At 40.8% G+C, this 20,396-nt stretch overlaps 2 protein-coding genes across 3 annotated transcripts; one reads left to right on the top strand and one right to left on the bottom strand.

The window, feature by feature from the left end:
* Positions 1-1,545: 1,545 nt before the first annotated feature.
* LOC131219574 (U11/U12 small nuclear ribonucleoprotein 59 kDa protein) lies at positions 1,546-15,041 on the bottom strand. Of its 2 annotated transcripts, none has more exons than XM_058214794.1 (9): positions 14,721-15,041; positions 11,918-12,095; positions 11,351-11,756; positions 11,150-11,233; positions 5,686-5,751; positions 5,484-5,556; positions 4,342-4,730; positions 4,160-4,200; positions 1,546-1,991 (listed from the first exon to the last, which is right to left on the bottom strand). In XM_058214794.1, the coding sequence occupies exons 2-9, from the start codon at positions 12,070-12,072 to the stop codon at positions 1,913-1,915; spliced, it is 1,293 nt and encodes a 430-aa protein (XP_058070777.1). In that variant the 5' UTR covers positions 12,073-12,095; positions 14,721-15,041; the 3' UTR covers positions 1,546-1,912. The 2 variants fall into 2 exon arrangements, with proteins under 2 accessions (XP_058070777.1, XP_058070776.1); XM_058214793.1 differs by lacking the exon at positions 14,721-15,041 and adding an exon at positions 14,421-14,633.
* A 3,198-nt stretch (positions 15,042-18,239) lies between these two features.
* Positions 18,240-19,177, top strand: LOC131219573 (BAG family molecular chaperone regulator 5, mitochondrial-like). The gene has a single exon (XM_058214792.1). The coding sequence runs from the start codon at positions 18,257-18,259 to the stop codon at positions 19,010-19,012; it is 756 nt and encodes a 251-aa protein (XP_058070775.1). The 5' UTR covers positions 18,240-18,256; the 3' UTR covers positions 19,013-19,177.
* Positions 19,178-20,396: the final 1,219 nt, after the last annotated feature.

The following is a 20,396-nucleotide window of genomic DNA, read 5'->3' as shown; positions in this document are numbered from 1 at the left end:
TTAACACAATTATTACACAATGATTATATGCCTGAAAATACCATGGAATTTTAACTCTCCAATCCCACGTTTGGTATCAAATTCATCCTTTCGGAAAAAAACTATTAAGTGAAACCAACATTTGGTGGACTATGAAATTATAATCAACAGACCAGATTTCACAACTCATCAATATGCATATGCTACTCAAGTGTTATGTGTAAAGGGCACGAATGGATGGACTGTGTATAAAACACATGCAACAACATGGGCCCATCAATATAGTGGGTTTCGGATTTCACTAGAAATCCCATCCTATCTTCTCTTAGGACTAGATGATATGATTCCTGAATTAACCCAATCATTTCCATCAATTTCCAATGCAGGAAGTAATTTACATTGGACTGAATACAATTTCATTCCACCTAATCCCACGGTCCAAACAGTGCTTTATAATGCTCCAATTGCCTAAGATCAGTTAAACAGTCCAATCAATTGATCTGAACTGTCCATTGTCCAGAACATATTTCTCAGGCTACCAAAGGAAAAGAAAAAAAAGCACTGATGGGATGTTCCTGTGCATCCTTGTTATGGACTTATTTTCCATAGCCATCCTTTTTGTAGGCCATGGACGGTGTGGATACAATTGCCTAACGAATTTGATTATTTAGAATCATAAGTAATGCATGATCTCTACACAAATGGATGTACCAATTTTCTTATTAGACCTATTTTATGTAAATGAACTTGACGGTCCAAATTAGGGACCATTGATCAAATGGTCAATATTTGTCAGATTGATGTTATTCTTGCATAGCACACCACTAAATGTGTGTTGGACCTAATGAACAGTCTAGATCAATGGATTGGAGAGGCACATTTAATGGATGCATTGGATAGAACCCACACATAACAGTGGATGGGGGATCGCATACGCACATCTGCGTCTGCTATCATTTCTGTGGTCTCCCTATCTTTTATACAGGAAGCTGTTGGATCTAAGGTCTGATTGCATTGATCCAAACCATTATATGATGGACCTCACAGTGGATGGGTGATACTGATATGCAAAAAATCTTGGAGATTTTGTAAAAAAGAGGGCTAAAAGGGACAATTCACATATTCAAAGAAAATGAGACCCATCATATAAACGGTTCGGATCCCAAATACAACAGCTCGGGTCCTAGAAGCATTTGGAGGAAGTGGGTCCAAACAGGCCCTAAATTTAAAACCCTTTCCATGTCATTACATAAAGCTTGGTTTTAGACATTAAAAAGGAAAGAAAGAAAGAAAGAACTAACTGGGTATGACCCGTCTCCTCTCATTATGTATAGTCATGGTGAAAAGACTTGGGCGACTAGGATCAACTTGTTCGACCCTGAGTCGAATTGCAACCCATCCGAGTCAGGGCTGAATCGGCCAGACTCACCTGAGTCGGGGGTGACTTGTGGTGTCAAACCAGATTGGTTCCCACTGAGTTCGAGTTTACTCGTCCCAGTCGCAACTGACTTAGATGAGTCTTAAAACCACATATACAATCTCTTCCATTGTAAAGACGAGTGATCATATACAATTCATAGAGTTCGAAAAAGATTAATGAAAAACCAATCAACACAAATCACTGATCATCATCATCATCATCTTAACCTTTCTCCTAGCAATTTGGGGTCTGCTAACACAAGTTACTGATGGTGGAAAAAAAAAACCCCTTGATATTCTTGTCTCAATGGATCAAAATTACAAGCCCGAAAAAACATTTACATTAGTTGGTGTTTTCAACCATGCCAGAAGTATTACTGCAATATACTAGGAAGGAAATTGAACTTGGTGCATACCTCTCTCTACTGCTTAGGTAGTCCAAACATTCAAACTGAAGAAGACAACATCCCCAACAAGAGGACAGCCCAAAAAATCCTCCATTGCTTGCCTGCCATTATTTGCGACCCACCAGGTAAGATGCCCATACCTCGTTCGCTGGTGGTGGTGGCTGAACCCAGTGTCCGGGTATCCAGCTGCATCCAAACCATAGCTGAAGTTACAAAAGTTATCAGGGAGAATGATAAAAGAGAATTTGTGATTGGTCACCCACAAAAAGAAAAATAAACCTCTATGGCCCCATATTTGGAAGAAAACTAATGGTGGATCAGTGGTGGGTCTTTCATGGTATACTTAATACGCACCGAAAAGCATTAAGTAGGGATTCTCTTTCCCACTTAGTGAGATGAGAACTGGAAAAGTCCTATTCTTATGGCAATCAAGATGGGATGTACACAATCTCTCTGCCTTGGGAATACTCCATATTGCAGCTATCTATCAAGGATGCTTTCCATTTTCTCATAAACTCACTGTTGAACAAACACGCAAACATACACACTGGCACACAGTTCTCAGGTATTTGGATGTAGACAAATCACTAGGTGATTAGTGATCCATAGTGACTTGGATAGACATCTGAAAGCAATGCATTGGAGACAGGCATGGTTCTAAAACTCGTGGACTCAACTTGAGACTTAGCCGAGTCAACTTGAATCAGCAAGATTTCGAGCCGAATTGCACGGAAACTCAGTACTGGGTGTTCTTGACCTGGACTCAGAGAGACTTGTCAAATTGACTCAACGCTACTTGGTTGGGTCTGAAATTTGCGCCCCTGACCATAACCAAGCAAAGAGACACCTTTAACCATCAAGGCATGTGCAATGATGTTGCTTTGTTCACATTTTCTATTACTTATAAGAGATGATTATTTTAAATATTTGTCAACGTTTCTAATATTTTCAACTTCTAATAAATTAAGTATTGAATCAAGTTGGGTTGAGTCTTCGAGTTGACCCAACCAGGCTGAACATCGAGTCGAGCTGAGTCGAGTTTTTGGGTTTTTGAGCTATGGTGGCAGGTGCTTATTCAGGAGACTGCTTCTGGAATAGGCGCGTTTCCATGCCAAATCCCATCTGGATAATTTCAGGGGTTGCAGAGAAAACTATAAAGCGTGAAGTGCATCCCATCACCTGCAAAAGATGGAAATACCCAACATATATAAAGTACATTTCCATCAAGTATCATCATAGTCGCCTTGTCCTAGCTATTTGGGGTTAGCTTTAATTCACTAATTTTCAGCATGAAATATTTTCTAGTATTTTATCATTGACTGGACATTTTTAGCATAGGTTTTCTAGGGTGCCGTCCAATGCCAACATGATTCCATGCTTTTGAGTTACAAGATTCTGCAGATCGATTTTTGCCCAGTTCCCCACTTGAAGAAGGAAATCCTACTTCTATGGTCACATAGTTAAAGCAGTAAGGAGAAGATGGTTACATGGAACAATGTGTTGCATTAGAGAGAAATAACTCTTCCATGTTTTGCTAAGCACACACATGTGTGCAATAGAGCTGGTATAAACGCCACACATGTGCCAGCATGTCACATACTTGCAAGAGCTAATCCATCCATCAGGTTGGTCCGACCTTGTACATGTTTTCCCAAAAATAAAATCTGGTCCAAACAGCAAGTGGGCCCCAACATTGGAAACAGGTGGATGGGTTAGAAAACTTTAGCCAAGCTTTTTGAGCTGTACATTTGTTTTGCCAAGCATGGCCCATCCTACCAGTGGATCAACCTGAGTCTTGGGCTAGGGCATCAATATAGCGTTGCCATTCTAATGGATGGATTGGATTCCAGACATATCATGCCATGCTGGCACATGTGTGGGTGTAAATGAGCTTTACTGCACATGTGTGGGCTTAGCAAAGCTCGACTCTACCATATCCTCAAGAGTACCATGTCATGATTTTTGGAGATTCTACCAAGGGTAGAAATCCCAAGAACAAAAAATAATTTCTCTTGCAACCTAAGCTAAATTCAGCTTAATCACACCAAGACAAGCATTTTCACTTGGATTCGTTAATGAAAAATTGGGTAGTTTGGTTTATTTTTTAAAACAAGCATCCATGATGCTCCAAAAATATGACTATATTCTTTTCTCAGTTTTTGGGAAGCTCATAACATGTTTGTACTGTAAAATAAACATTACTAGAGTGATTTTGACAGGAACTTATTGAATATTTACAAGTTTGGGTTTCGATTCATCAGATTGGAATGAGAGGAATTTGAATAATCTTCCCTTCCTTGTGCCAAATTGTACAATAGTGAAAATGTATAATAATAAAATTTCGAAGGACTCACCTTCCTCCAGGTCTGATGTACGCATCCCACATTCTTCTGACCTGCATAGAACGATGGAATCTCCTTTAAAACTTTAAATATCTGTCGCAGTACCTTACAAGTTACCAAAATGTCAAAGATCACAGCAAGAAGAGATAGGTTTGAATTCCATGGGTGTTCGAACATGAATTTGATAGAATCACCTCAATCAGTGTCCCCATGTCAGTGTTACTGCCATGGTAATAGTGGTAGAACTCAACAGGTAAATTGGCCACAGAATCGTAGCCCCCGCCAGAACTCTGCACTTCAGACCCTCGCCATCCAGAGTCCAGACGGGCAGCTGCACTAGAGCCTATCTGGTTTTCCATCTGAGTGAGTTGGTCCTGACTCATTTTAGCTCCGGCTTTATCACCACAGGGATCCTTTACATCAGCCCCACTGTTCTGTATAGTTTTCCTTGTTTCCTCAGCAGTCGCAATAGCATCCTTGGCAGCATCAGTGTCAGCAGCCGCTGCTGCTTGGCGCTCCTCTTCCTCAACTGCAGCTCGGACTCGCTCAAGAAACTTGTCATCTTCTTCTGGAAGAAAATGGCCTGTACAAATACAAGCAGCCAAAAAACCCCGTTCAACTTCCTGTACAACAATACCATGAAAAGACCACCACTGTCATCATCATCATCAAAACATTATCCCAACTACGGGGCGTGTTCCAGTGGTACCCATACCACCATAAGCTTATGGTGGTGCTGGGAATATGTGGGGCCCACATGATGCACTTTCACCATCCGACCTGTCTATCGGATGCCTCACCTCTGAAAACCCCTAGCACCCAAAATTCGGACTGATCCAAAACTAATGTGGGCCACAGTGGGAACAATCTGCGAGGAAACGCCCACATTTGAATTCCACTAAGGACCCATCTGGACTGTATGAAGGGTCTGAACGGCCTTGATTATACATACACAACGTGGTGGGGCCCCAACACTAATGGATTGGTCTAATTTTTGGTCTCTTGAGGTTGTCTGAGGTGACTGATCTTATGGACAGGTTGGATTCTGTGAACGCATCACTGGAACCCACATCTGCCAGGTACCACTGGAACCCACATCACCGGACTCGTTGAAAGTAAGGATATCTCCAATTTTATATGACTTGTAATCTAATCTTTGTAAAATTTCCAACAAGAAAAAATCAAAACAATCAGAGCACTAAATACAGCAGTTGAAATGCATGTCAACAACATCAACATTGTGCAAAATCGCAGAACCCACAACAAAACGTACAAACAATAAGTAATAAAAATGAGTAAGCTCCATAAGATGTTACAAGACAAAAGGAATTCTTGCCTTGTTTCTTCATTTTTTGGATCCTGATGGAACGAAGTTCTTGCAACTTTTCCACCATCAACAGAAGCTCAAGCTGAAATTTTTAAGGGAACCTCGTTTGAGAAGGAAACTAACAGAGCAAGATAAAACAGTAATTATCAAGATAAACACAGCATTCTAGAAGTTCCTAGACACCAAATGGTTTCTAGAAAAGGTATCTTACCTCAGATTCTAGTCTCTGTCTTTCCTCTTTTGCTTTAAGCTTGGCAATTTCCTTCATCTTTTCAACCTGTACGCCCAGAGTTCGATTAAGCTTAGACAGAAATGCTAAATCGCAGCTACCAGCTACTTTATTTAATAGATCAAGACAATATACCCACAGGCAAAGCAATGATAGTTATTAGGGCCACAAATCATTGCCAGAAAGAAAGATGATGATTAAAATACCATATTACTGACATGGGAGTAGAAAAATTGGATCCTAGTTTTACCATAGGCAGTTACTGCAAATCCCATCAATGTGTCACAGTTCAAAACGCACATTTTAATGGTAAGTGCCAAGGTTGAGGTAAACCTCATATAATGCCAATGAATATAGCATAGTCACCATAATCCAATGAGAGATACAAATACAAATAATAAAAATAAAATATTAACAGAGAAGAAAAGCATGAACTAGTGCGTGCATGCGTGTGTTAATACAGGGCCAAAAAGCCAGCAGATTTACAGCAGCTATATACAGCATATAGTAACATCTATGCACAGGACCCAGGCCGTACGGCCCAGGGGAAAAAAAAACATAAATTTAAAAATCAGCCCAGCCCTGTCGGGCAAGAGAAACTTCTTTTAACAGAGAATCGCCTTGCAAAAAACTCCTGATACACTGACCAAGGAATTGTTAAAACACAGGTTATTCCTTTCCTTCCATATTTCCCATATTCCTGCAAGCAAAGCTAGACGCCATACACTCCTCCCAACCTCACCTGACTCTGCCTCCGTGCCACGCCCATAAGAGTTCGGGGAAGGACTATGAAATCACCCATGAAACTCCAAGCAGAGATAAGACGTTATCTCAAACTCCCCTCGCAAATGTACAATGCATAAGGAGGTGGTCCACCTATTCACCCTCCTTCCAACAGAGCACATGCATTTACTAGGACCATACCTCATTAGCGGAGATTATCGATAGTAAGGGATCTTGTTCCAGCTTGCCAACCATGCAAAAACTGCGACCTTCTTAGGGGCACCATAAGACCACAGAAAAGGGAAGATGCATTGGACTGTCCCTAAAAAATTGTCCAGAAAGATACAAATAAAAGGATTTAACTGAGAAAGAGTTCAATTTGTCTAAGGACCACGTCATTGAGTCCCTATCCAAACTCAGCTCATTCCCCAAAAGCCGCTCCAAAAGAGAGCGAAGCTCAACCTCCTCTTCTTCCTTCAAGTCCCTTCTGCACAGGGGAGTCCACACGCTTGAAAAGCCTAGCCGAGAGAAGCAACTGGCGACTGATATCTCCGCGCTCAAAGAAATTGAAGCTAGGCAAGGGAATAACTCCTTTAAGGGTCGATCCCCCAACCAAATATCTACCCAGAATCTTACGTTGTCCATCCCCCACAGAAAAGGCCACCCCCTCGTGAAGCTACCTTCCACATCCGTGTGGCCCTATACAATGCGGATTTTTTAGGCCACCAACCTGGTTCCTCCACCCCATATTTTCTGATGATAATTTCTTTCCAAAAACTCTCTTCTTCCCCTTCGAATCTCTGGAGCCATTTACCAAGAAGCGCTTTGTTGACTGATACCAATTGCCTAATCCCCATCCCTCCACTAACTTTCGTGCGACGCACGTCTTCCCACCTCATCAAATGAAATTTCCTCGTCTTCTGCATCTCTCTAAAGAAAATCCCTCAGTTTTTTTTAGCTTTATTTATCACTCCCATAGGACATTTGAATAGAGAGAAAAAGTATAGCGGTAAATTTGAGAAGGCGACGTTGATCAAAACAAGCCTACCACCCGTAGAAAGATGACGACGCTTTCAAGAAGATAGCTTCTTCTCAAATCTTTCAATTACTCAGTCCCATAAGTGTTTCAGAGGCTTCCCAATACATAACGAGAGTCCCAAGTAAGTAGAAGGAAAAGAGCCCGGTCTACAACAAAAAACCACGACCAACTTCTCCAAAACCTGCGAAGAAATGCCAATGCCTAGCATCTCACATTTTAGAGGATTCACCTTTAGCCCCGAAACCGCCTCAAAGCAATAGATAATCTTTCTCAAGCTATTGATGTGGTCTTCATTGGTGTCACACATGAGAAGGGTGTCGTCTATGAACTGGAGATGCGAAACTTGGAGGGCTCCCTTATTGACCTTAAAGCCACTTATGACTCCCAAAGAGACTCCTTTCTCCAACATCCTACTCAGGGCCCTTCCGCCACCACCACGATGAGAAGCAGTGACAAGGGAGCGCCCTGCCTTAATCCTCTCGATGACTTGAAGAAGCCCTTCGGTGATCTATTAACTAGGACTGAAAATCCAGCCAAACTTACACATGTTGATATCCACTTTCTCCACATTGCCCCAAAACCAAGCCGCCCGACCATATAATCTAGAAACTCCCACTCCACATGATCATATGCCTTTTCCATCTCAAGCTTGCAAACTACACCGCTACATCTTTCCTTAAATTGCAAGTCCAAGCATTCGTGAGTTATCAAAGCACTATCCAGTATTTGTCTACCTTCCACAAAAGCATCTTGAAATTTGGAGATGATCTTCCCAAGAACCCACCGGAATTTTACCTAAATTCTTGTATGGGGCCCCAATCAAACTTTTCAGTCAAAAGTCCTTCAAACTATCCACTCCCTCCTTAGGAATTAAAGCTATGAATGAAGCACCAAGTTCCACCACTAATCTTATGTTCTCAAAGAATTCCTGAATGAAAGCTACTACATCCAGTTTTACTACATCCCAAAGGACTTGAAAAAATGCTAGTGGAAAGCCATTTGGACTTGGCGCTTTCTCTCTACCCAACTCATGCACAAGCTCCTTGATTTCTTCCATAGATACTTGACACTCAAGAGACAAAACATCCTCTATCGATAATGATATGAAATGGAGATTATCCAGCCCAGGTCTTAACACTCTCTCCCTCGATAGCTGTTTATAGAAATCAACAATTGCCTCACCACCATAAACACCGTCAACCACCACACTGAATTTTGTGAACCCTTGCTCTTGCTCTAGCTATGCTATGAAAGAATTTTGTATTATCATCTCCCTCCCTCAACCATGTAGCCCTTGATTGTTGTCTCCATTTAATCTCATCCTCTTGCAATCGATTCTTGTATTCAAGCATTAGAGCTTCCCTTCTAGCTAACTCACCATCCATAAGTGGTACCCCTCCTCCTTAACGTCCAACTCTTGCAATTTGGAAAGGATTGACCCTGTGTCCTCATCTCTTCTACCATGGACTTCCTTCTTCCATTAGTTAAGCTTCCCCTTCAGTAATCGTATTTTCGGAGAAAGAATATATGCCACATGACCATCAACCCATGAACTAATGTGCCAATTCATCCCTCCTACAAATGAGGTAAACCGAAGGTATTACATAATAGTATCAGCTGGTGTGTTGGCTAGCAAGCCCATGTAGGCCGACAAGGCCCTATAAAGGCCTTTTTGGGATGAGGGAAAAATCTCAAAATTATTGGTAAAATTCTTGAAAAAAAAAAAGGTGTGGATCCGAAATATGTAAATTTTTTGGGGACATGAATTTGATGGTGTACGACTCTAATGTAACCTTTTTTTTATACATACCAAGAGCAAAACCATATAAGGATTTTTTAAAGAAGTTAGAAAATTTTCATAGCATTTTTCGCAAGCAGAGATTATTTCAAGAGAGATCAATTAGGATGGACCAAGATCTGTATTAGTTATCCCGCCAACCACATGGATCAGGTAATCCACATCCAAATAGAGCCTTCAAGCCTTTTAACCTGCAAGAACTTCATTGGTTCCCACTTCTCATTGCTCCTACAACTGCATTATATGGGGTTGTGTAAGTTCACCCACTTACCTAATTTAGGAATGGGTCACATACTAATACCCAAATGAGTATTTTCTCACCTAGATGTGAAATTTGCCTAGGGGCCAAGCAAGAAACTACAACGAAGTCAACAATTTTTGGGGGACATGTAACAGTAAGATCTACAGAAGTATATATGCTCACTCATGGAAGCACCATCCGTATGTATACTCAAATGAAGCAGGGTCTACACATGCCAAAGTTTCAGTTCTAAAACTCTCAGAGTGTGTCATCTTCTACCTCTCACTATAACAAAGGGAAAATGGCAAAGATATTATCATACAAACTCACGTGCATATTCATATGAAATCAAGTTCACATGCGATTTGCGAAGCTTCGGGTTTTATTCAAATTTTACCTAACGTGTTTGTCTTGTTATGTACCTTTTACTCCTTTTGCCCATCTTATAACTTTTTTTTAAGATGACAATTTAGTTATGAAGATGGCAAAGTTGAAAGAAAACAAGGAAAAAAGAAAAGAAAAGAAAAAGAAAGACCCAAAGCGCCTGACTTGCGCTATAACCCGCTCAAACTAGAGGCCTTAACTTTAGACAAAGCATCTGCCCATTCAAAAACACTTGATTTTGCTTGAAGAAAGACTCCCCTTGGATTACTGCACATCTTGAAAGCATTTATTGTTCCTTTCCCTCCAAATAGCCCATAGCTTGGCTAGAAGAGAAAGACTCACACCTCTATCCCACCTTTACCATGACCGCATATGTGCCATTGCCTGAAGAAGTCATCAATCGCTCTCGGCAGAACCCAAGAAACATTAAAGAGCCTGAAGAATTTTTCCCACGCCTCCCTACCCATCTTATAACATGAAGCTAAAAATGTATGCATTTCTTCTTTTCTTTTTCTTTAATGAAGCTGAAAGTATGAGTTTTATATGGGTATAGATACAAATAAAATGAGGTTGAATAATGAACACACACAAAAAGATAATAAACACTACCATAGAGAGAGAGAGAGAGAGAGAGAGAGAGAGAGAGAGAGAGATTCAAACTAAGTATAACTTGGAGAATAAAAGAATTTGTATGAGCATTTGTATTCTTTAAATGTTTTCTAGGGTTTCAGGTTTCTTTTCCTTACCTAATCGGGTATCACCACCACTGTCATCATTTTAACCTTCTTCCAACAAATTTTGGTCAGCTTTCAAAAGGTGATTGGAGAACCTTTTAGAAATCTCTACCCACAAGACATCAACCTTCCTCTTTTAACCAGGTTCTCATGAGCTGGCAACTGCAGAGGCTCACATTGACAATATTAACATGCTAAGATGGTCCCACCCGGTCCTAATCCCCAGCCCAACTATTACAATGCTTATCTAAGAGCACAAGCAAGCAAAATAGGGACACTCATCAGGCATCCCATTGAGCACGGTGCACTTATTATCAACAAGAAAAAGAAATAATGCCACATTCTGCTTGTTATTTTGTTTAGTATGCTCTTACCCCTAAGCTGGTGACAAAAACTAGCTATAAAAGTAAGCAATAAGGCTGAACAAGGCATTGTCCCAAGAGCTAGTCATAGGATGACTTTGGGACTGCCGAAGGAATTATTGAGTAGTTTACATGTCAGGAAAATACTTAATGGCCCCTGAGTACCTTGCGTTTTGCAATATCCTTGGCAATCTCTCGAGCCCTCCACTCATCAGCAGCCTGATCAACTTGGTCATACCTCTCACGCTCCTACAAGACCATTATACAAAAGATAAGATAAAACATTGGCCATTCATAATTATAGATAAATAGCATGATGACTAGATGTATCATCTCCATAAGAGCAACAGTTAGGTAGTAACCCACCTTCTGAAGTAGTTCGGCAACCCTTTTCCTCTTTCTCTTCTTCCAATGCTTATTACGTTTAGACTTCTGTAGCTTATTACCTAATTTTATTGCCAACGACCTTTCCTCCCACGAACTCGTCTGGCTTGTGATAAAGTTGAACGGAGCAAGTTGACTTGTTAAAGTAGAAAGCAAAGAGTTTACTGCTTCCAATGAAAGTGACTCTTGCACATTCACATCCATCCTCTTTGCTTTAATAACCTTGAAAAATCTACGCAGAAGAGCGTGATCTTTTCTTGAACTTTGAAGGACATCTCCGGATGATACTAAAGTGTTTTCCAATGAGCAGCTAGGAGATGTATCATCTTCTTCTTCAATGAACCCATCATATCCCTTGATCAATAATAATGCATCTAGTTCTTCCTGCCTGTCAAGGACAGTGATGTCAATTGCAGCTAAGAAGGGAAGGGCATGATCTCATTGAAAATGTGGATTTTATTAATTTATTATTATTATTTTTTAATCGGTAAAATGAGAAGAATATTACAATAACAAATGGAATAAGCATTTAAACAGTAAAGAGCATACACTGCTTTTAATAGATCAACAGTATCCTGCAACTTTCTTAAATGGTCATGCACATGTCCAGCTTGCCAAAAAGAACTGGCCACAGATGGAATGGGTGGTAACATCTGCGACAAGGGAGGAGGCGCTCCAGAAGGAAATTGTGTTGGAATCATCATGCAGATGGAGGAAAAGCATGTATCTGCACAGAAAGCCGTTATCAGGACTAAACGTAGAGCTGCAGACTGCTGTAAGAATTAAGGTTGTGTTTGGATGTACAAGTGAATTGACTAGCAAGCATTCAGTTTAATCAAGAAGGAATGGCAAATATCAATGGCATTTCCTAGTATATCATAACAAGGAAGTCCCTCGAATTTGCAGTCTTGCTTCTTCCTAGTCCAACGGAAAAGTACCATAATTGCAATTAAGATCCCCAAAACTATAGAGCAAATACAAAATTTTAAAAAAAATATAAAGAAAAAAGGAGGAGAGAGAAAGAGAGACTTAACATTGAAATATGATGCTAAGGAAGGAAATGATGATTAGTTAATTTCCACTTTATTAGACTAATTATCCCAATTCAATTCCATGTGAATCTAAGTGCACTCTAAATCACATGGATCTTATTGCATATTCTCGTGTCCAGGAGAGGTACAACACCCCCATAAAAATAAAGGGGATATGCGATATTCTAGAGCAAAACATTCTACAGCATTCAATGTTGCAGTGAAACGGTTTAAATATCGAGGTATGATACACTGCTCAAGTTACCATTCAGGTTTTCGGTTTGTACAAGTGGGGCCCATGCATCCAAACTGGTGATATGGTGGACTGAAAGTCCCCTGAAGTCACATTGGTTCAGTTACTGCGATGAAGTAACATTACTGTATTTTCTCTCTTGATTGCCTATTTGCTGACCAACTATTGATGGGTTAGGATTCATCCAATCTTGAGGGAATTTTGGCAAATGGATCATCCAAAATGGGCCCTTTTGTTGACCATCAGTGATCTCCCCTTTTTGTTTAGCTAAGTGCTCTTCAATTTGATGCATTCCATTGCCAGCATGCACTCTCTAACGACACAAACATCAAAGGGATCTTTCTACCATTTTCATCCACATGTTCTTCGACATGGCCCCAAGCAATATCCATTTTCCGTCTATTCAAACAAGGGGATGTCAGCATTGAACCAGTACCGAATTCCATTATCCCCATGAAACTGTATTATCAACAGAGAAATTTCATATTGAAAGTGTTGTACTTTTTAACATTTAAATGCGAAATAAAAAGAAAAAATAAATCTCTAGGACTGGTAAGATAAAGAATTTTAAAATAACAAGAATGATTATATGCCATTGTAGAATGTTTTATGCAGTTCCCTCCTCACAGGCAAACATGGTTTTAAATATCTGTATTAGCCGCCCCAATTATTGATATGATATGGAGTGATACAGCCAGTAAGCCACACAATGGCCTGTATTGGCCGATACGGGGCCCCTGTATTGCGTATCGAGGTGGCAGATACAGATATGATATGACTTATTGTAAAGGTACTTAAAATCATGATCTTGTGTCATCAGGGGAAGGCCCAAAAGGATGTGGGTGGAGGTAGTAAGAAAAGACTTGATGACCTGTGGTTTAACTGAGATTGGGTCGGCTATCGGCCCTTGAATTGTGTTTCAATGTGGCCGATATGGATATGATATGACTTATTGTAAACGTATTTAAAACCATGATGTCTGGTCATCAAAGGACGACCCAAAAGGATGTGGGTGGAGGTACTAAGAAAAGACTAGATGACCTATGGTTTAACTGAGGACATGATCCTTGAAAGAGTGGAATGATGGAACAAGATTCATTTAGCTGACCCCAATTAGTTGAGATAAGGCTTATATGATGATGTTGATGTCATGTCATCAGGACCATTGTTCTGGTGGACACCACGTGTAGTCCATATTCCAAAAATCAAGGGGTGTAGCCATCTGATTAGTGGCCTGCATAAGGAACACTTGAAGCGAAGGTCTAAATATTTTTTTTTACGACAACAAGGTGTCCCTGCCCCTTTTTAAGGCGAGACTAATCCCTGTGGATGCACGCAATCACCTACAAACCACATGCATCAGGTAATCCCAGGGAGGGGAATCAAACTCGCGTCTGTAGGGAGCAAACCCAGATGCTTTTGACCATCGAAAATCAAAATAAATGGATGACCAGAGTCGACAATCCGTCACAATTTCCAGCTAACATCCATAATGGTCCACCAGATCAACAGTAGCTGAACCCAATCATGTGCCATTTTTATCCATTGAATGTGGACAGTTACTCTGTCTGTTTCCAATCATTGATTTGTAGGTGACAAATAGAATGTTGGGATTGTCCAGAAAAAAAATTGGGTGTGGTCCATCAACAGAAGTGCCAGCAGACCAACGATCTGGATTACGCAACCATGGGCCCCAGTTGTCAGAACCATATTGTGCAATTTAAATTGATCAACAAGTAATGCAGATTGCAGAATCCCAAACTTCTACCATGAATGGGCCACTGTCCAAAAGTCAATCTGATCATTGATTTTTCATTGAGTGTGGCGCTTCTTCCCTCCCTCAATCGTCCATTAGAGTGCCACCAATCAATAGTCAGTATCATCTGTTCAGCGTGATTTTCAGATTACAGACCATCCATGGTGGTTCCTAGCAGATAGATGGTTCCGATCGTCCGACCGTGGCTAAATGGGCTCCATCCAGCAACACATGCTTGTGAAAAAAATGTAGAAAAAGAATTTTTATTTTTATTTTTAAAGGAAAAAATGGTGAAGAGAGAGAGAGTGCAACCTGATATATGGACTATCCTGATTTTTGGGCCAGATGATAGACACAGCTGGACCACCAGATGGACAGATTCGATCTCATACACGTGTGCCACGTCATGCTAGCACGTGTGGTGTTGGGCGGCGTGTGGGACTACATAACCTCCATTGTAGGATATGGAGAGAGAGAGAGGACGTTTGGGTGGGCCGTCTGCCGTCGACGGCGAAGATGGATAGAGAGGAGGAGACGGAGAGCGGGTGGAGAGAGTTATTTTGATATTCTGACAGCGAATGAGTTTGATACGCCGGCACTCGGAAACGGACGCGGATTGGGTACTATCCCCGCCAATCCCTAACTAGAACGGAAAGGGGCCAGGGGCCACCGTGATGTATGGGTTTTATCCACACCGTTCATCCATTTTTTTTCATATCATTCTAAGAAATAGACCCAAAAATGAGCCAGATCCAAGGCTGAAGTGGACCACACCAAAGGAATCGGTGGTGAAAAAGAAATCCACCGTTGAAACCTTCCCAGGCCCATCGTGATTTTAATTTCCATCCAACCTGTTCATGAGACCGCGTAGACCTGGATGAAGGGAAAACAGAGATCTCGGATAAAAACTTCATTGGCCCTAAGAGGTTCCAAAATAGTAGGTGTTTAATCCCCACGGTGTGCTTCACTTGAGCCGAGCTTACTCATTTTTGGGCTTTTACCATAAAATGATATGAAAAAAAATCGGCGCCGTTTTGGTGGATCCTTAATGTGGGGCATGTTCCTTACATCGATATCATTCATCCATTTTGAAAGCTCATTTTAAGACATGATCCCAAAAATGAAGAAGATCAAAATCCTAATTAAGTGAACCATGTTGCAGGAAACAATTTGTGATTGAATCCCCACCATTAAAAACTTTAGGGCCTGTTTGGGGATAGGATGGATTTTAAGGTAACGGTGGTGGTGTCAGTGGATTGGTTTAAGATCCATGGGATTGCTATATCGGACAAGTTCACTGAGTCTGTTTGGCATGCTCGGTATATCTCGGGATTTTACCTTCCAATCCCTTCCAATCCGTCCAACCAAACACACCCCAAGCATGATTGAACGGAATTAGGAAGGATGTGATCAATTTTAAGGCAATGATGATGATGTCAGTGGATTGGTTTAATATCCGTGTGTTTGCTATATCCCGAGACAAGTTCATCAGGTCTATTTGCCTCGTTTGGTATATCCTGGGATTTTATCATCCCATCCCTCCTAATCCCATGGGATCCGTCCGGCCAAACACGCCCTTAGAGGACAATCAGATTAGTTATTAGCCATTCAACTTGTAGATAAGGTCACAAAGACCTGGATGAAGAGACTATGCAAATATCATCATGATCCAAAACTTTTATAGCCTATGAGAAGCTTTTAATGATCAATTATTACTATTTCTTATATTATAGTCCATTTGAGATTTCGATTTTCTTTATTTTTTGGAATCATGCCTTAAAATGAATACTTAATATGGTTAGATAGTATGGATATAAAAAAAAATTAAAATTTAGAGGTCACCACTTTTTATAGGTTAAAATATTCTAACTACGAATTTGTGGAAGCTTATTTGTATAAATGGACTTAGATTGTTTAGTAGACTCTACAGACATACTTTAGCATATGTGTTTAATCCATGTTGTTATTTTTCTTCCATTTTAAGGTGCTAGCTCAAAATTGAAACCTATACAAAGTTTAAGTGGACCACATCACAAAAAATATTTAAGATAATGACATACAACGCACCTTTATCAGGTTTAAAGTGATGCTTATTTGCCATTCAACTTGTTTATAAAATTGTGAAGACATGAATGAAGGAAAAATACAAATATTAGCTTGAGCCAAAACTTTTATAAATTTTGTAAGTTTTCAAGATTAGGTATACAATGCCTATTGTTTTATATCTTGTGGTGTACTTAAACTCTGAGTATGCTTCAATTTTACGCTATAGCTTGAAATGAGCTAGAAAAATAGATAGATAGTATGAATAATACATACAACACGCCAGGCCCATTGGAGGCTGAGTTATTAAGTATACAATCCACTTCCTTGTTGAAATAAGATTATTGGATGTCGTTCAAATGAACGGTCCAATAAATGTGGACCAATCCTCTACTTGATACTAAAATAAATAGGGGTCAAAGGCAATCTACTTGCATTTCTAAGTAAAGATGGGCACTGGACAACTCGATGTAGCTAACTTGACTTGTCTGACTCATTCTGATCCGACTCGACTCGAACCAAATGGGTGAGTCGGTCTAAATCGAGGAGGCTTCGCCCGATTCGAACTCAAATCGAATTGAGTTTGAGTTACCTAGTAATTCGACTCAACTCGACCTGAAACTCGATCCGATTAGACCCGACTCGATCCAAAACCTGACTCTCTAACCTTACTTGCTGCACACTACCCAGACCCGATCCCAAAATTTCTCTCCCTCTCTCATCCTCCTCATCTTCCAAGCCCAACCTCTCTCCCTCCCTCCTTCATCCTCCTCATCTTCTAACTCGGCAACCACCCTCCTCTTCATCCTCCTCTTTCTCTTCTTCACTCTCTTAGTCTCTCCCCCCCTCGTCTCTCAATTTGACTTAGTGCCAACTCGACCTAATCCGGTACTTCTAACCAAATCAGACTCGGTCTGGATTGACTAGATTTGGATTGAGTCAGCTTGGATCTCGATATCGGGTCAAATCAAGTTCAGGCCAAGCCTATTTCAAAACAAAATCGAGTCAAGTCAGTCCTGACTCAATCCAATTCGACTCAATGCCCAGCTATATTTCTAAGTGTCTACCTACCATCCACTAGACTCTGCCAATGTACCAAAGTTTTAATCTTTTACTAGTAGCCAGCACGATCAACATACCATGCAAGTTGAACACGCGCTGATCTAGACCATCTAAATTGTGGGTCGGAATGTGGATGGAGCATATCTCTGAAATCACAGTGATTATCTTAATCATCCATTTAGTGGCAATCAAATGTATAGTCTAAAGCAAAGTAGCGACTGGTTCAAAATGGAAGGCAACCACACGGTTACGCTTATCCATAATTGGGTCAGCGAATTGGACGGTCTGGATTATACTAGCACTTGTGTAAATGATACAAAACTAACAAAGAAGTGTATCTTCTTCCTAAGGTTTGGATGGTGCCAGCAAGATGTTTTTTAAGCATGATCCATGGGCCACTCAACGGTGGAGCCCACTTGAAACGTGTGCCACGTGTACGGTGGTGGAAGCACATCGTGTCCTTTCAATTATTATACTAAATACAGCTTGTTTCCAAAAGAAAAACATTGCTGGTCCCACACGCCTCTAGAAAAAGGACTCCCGATTACGTCCTACTCCCGCCCGTCTCTAGCCCCGAACGGGCAGTTCTGTGGGCGGGTCTACCGTGATGTATCTGTAAATCTAAGCCGTCCATTCCTTTTTTTCATATCATTTTAAGGCATGATTACTAAAATGATGCAGATCAAACGCTCAAATTGATCACCACCGTCCGCGTCCGAAAAAGAAGGCCCCTTTCCTTTTTAATGTGCGCACCTCGGTATATTCTAGAAAACTCATGGGCCTCTCTTCTTCCTGCTAAAAGTACGCACGCTCTGCGCACTCTAGAAACTCCCTTTCCCCTCAAATCTCTCTCCATGAGAGGAATATGGTTCTCCTCGTCCATTTCTTCCACCATCACCACCGTCCAAAACACCATCAAAAATGACCAAAACACCCCTCCATCCGAGAAAAAAACCATCCGAATCCCCATCGACGCTTCCCCTTCCGAAAACCGCATCCCAGTCCCCGTCCAACTCCCTCCATCCCTCCAGTCCGTCGCGGCGACCCGGATCCAGTCCGCCTATCGCTCCCACCGCATCCGCGCCCTCATCCGCTTGATCTCCGCCGTCGATTCCGAAGTCAGCCGCTACGAGCTCCTCATCAGGCGGCAGGACACCGTCGACGCCGTCCGCCGCGACGGACGCGAGCGTCTGCGGCTGAACGAGTGCCTGATGTCGCTGCTGCTGCGGCTGGATTCCGTGCCGGGGATCGATCCGTCCGTTCGCGAGCTCCGGAGGCGCACCAGCCATCGGATCGTCGCGTTGCAGGAGGTGCTGGACGCGGTGGCGGAGGAACGAGTCGACGACTGGGCCAGGTTCCCGCCGAGTTGGGACGAGATCGTGTCGGGAATAAGAGGAGAGTGGGATGGAGACGGAGGGGAAGATGACTCTGAGAGCCTTTGCAGAGAGAGAATGGAGTGTTGGTTTGGGGGGTGGAAATGTAAATACGGAGTAAATTGAAGGGCATAGATGTAGAGGAGGATAACCTTGCATGAAATATACTACATGTGAGACCATAGTAGTGTACGTGAGATAAACATATATGTTAATTAGTGGTCCACCAATAGAGTAACATTTTTCCCGTTCAGCCCTTGATGACAACAAATTATTATTATTTTTAAAATCCATATCAAGTAGCTTTTGAACATTATTTTTAACTCGGTAGTTGCTTTTAAAAACTGTGGTCACTGGAAGGTAAAACTATCATGAAAACGGAAGCTGATTGGCTGATATACCACAAAGGTAAAACTATCATGAAAATGGAAGCACATGGGCTGATATACCACACACCACCTATATATATACCACACACCAGCTATATAGCTGGTGTATTGACATCAGCAAGTTTTGTGGGTCCCATCATTAGGTATATGTTATATCCAAACTGTCCATCTATTTGGCGAGCTCATCTTAAAGCTTGAGTTGGAAAATAAGGCAGATTTAAAGATCAATTGGACCACACTTCAAAAGGCAGTGGGGGATTGAACGTCTACCATTGAAAATTTTTTGGGGTTACAGAAGTTTCGAATCAATATGAAATTTGTTATTCTTCTTCATCCAAGTAATTGTGACCTTATTTACGGATTGGATGGGAAATAAACATTATGGTGTGTCCTATGAATTTTTTCTTGCTGCTATTTTTGGTGTGGTCCATTTGAACTTTGGATATGATTCATTTTTTATCTAATGCCCTGAAATGATCTTGAAAAATGGATGGACAGTGTGGATATAATAAGTTCATGTGGATATAATAAGCACCCGTTCATAAGACTAGGAGCTGTGTAGCACGCCGCCCCTCCAAAAGTATAATTTCTTGATATGGACTATGATTAGTATACTCTCTTCCTTTTTAAAAGGTAGCCATTCCAATGGTAGTATTATGGAGCCATACAATGGGACACTCATAATAATTATATGAAGTTTTACGAGCACATGTATCATGCCACTTCATGATATAACATTAATTCAACAATGAAATAGATTGAAAAGTTGATTAAGGCGACAACATACGAAAATATAAAAATAGATAGCTTATGATTAAAAATGTTAGAAACAAAGATATAAGAAATATTAAAGTAATAATAAATCAAGAAATTAAAAAAAAAAAAACTATATAATTATTGAAGTGATCTATCTGATTGACGATGAATTTAATTTCTCACTGGAGTGAGGTGTATGTGTAGTTGCATATTTTGAGATGGTTGATGTCCATTGACAAATTAAATTGTAGTAGGCTCTTAAGTGCTACCCTTAGGATACAATCATAATCTAATTTCAACTGTATGCATGGGCCCAATGGCTAAAAAAAATAAAAATGATAAAACAATTAATTAAAGAAAATCAA

Source organism: Magnolia sinica, chromosome 11, assembly GCF_029962835.1.
Source record: "Magnolia sinica isolate HGM2019 chromosome 11, MsV1, whole genome shotgun sequence".
NCBI classification, from domain to species: domain Eukaryota; kingdom Viridiplantae; phylum Streptophyta; class Magnoliopsida; order Magnoliales; family Magnoliaceae; genus Magnolia; species Magnolia sinica.
Note: the sequence above shows the minus strand (reverse complement) of the source record. Positions and strands in the feature narration are given on the sequence as shown.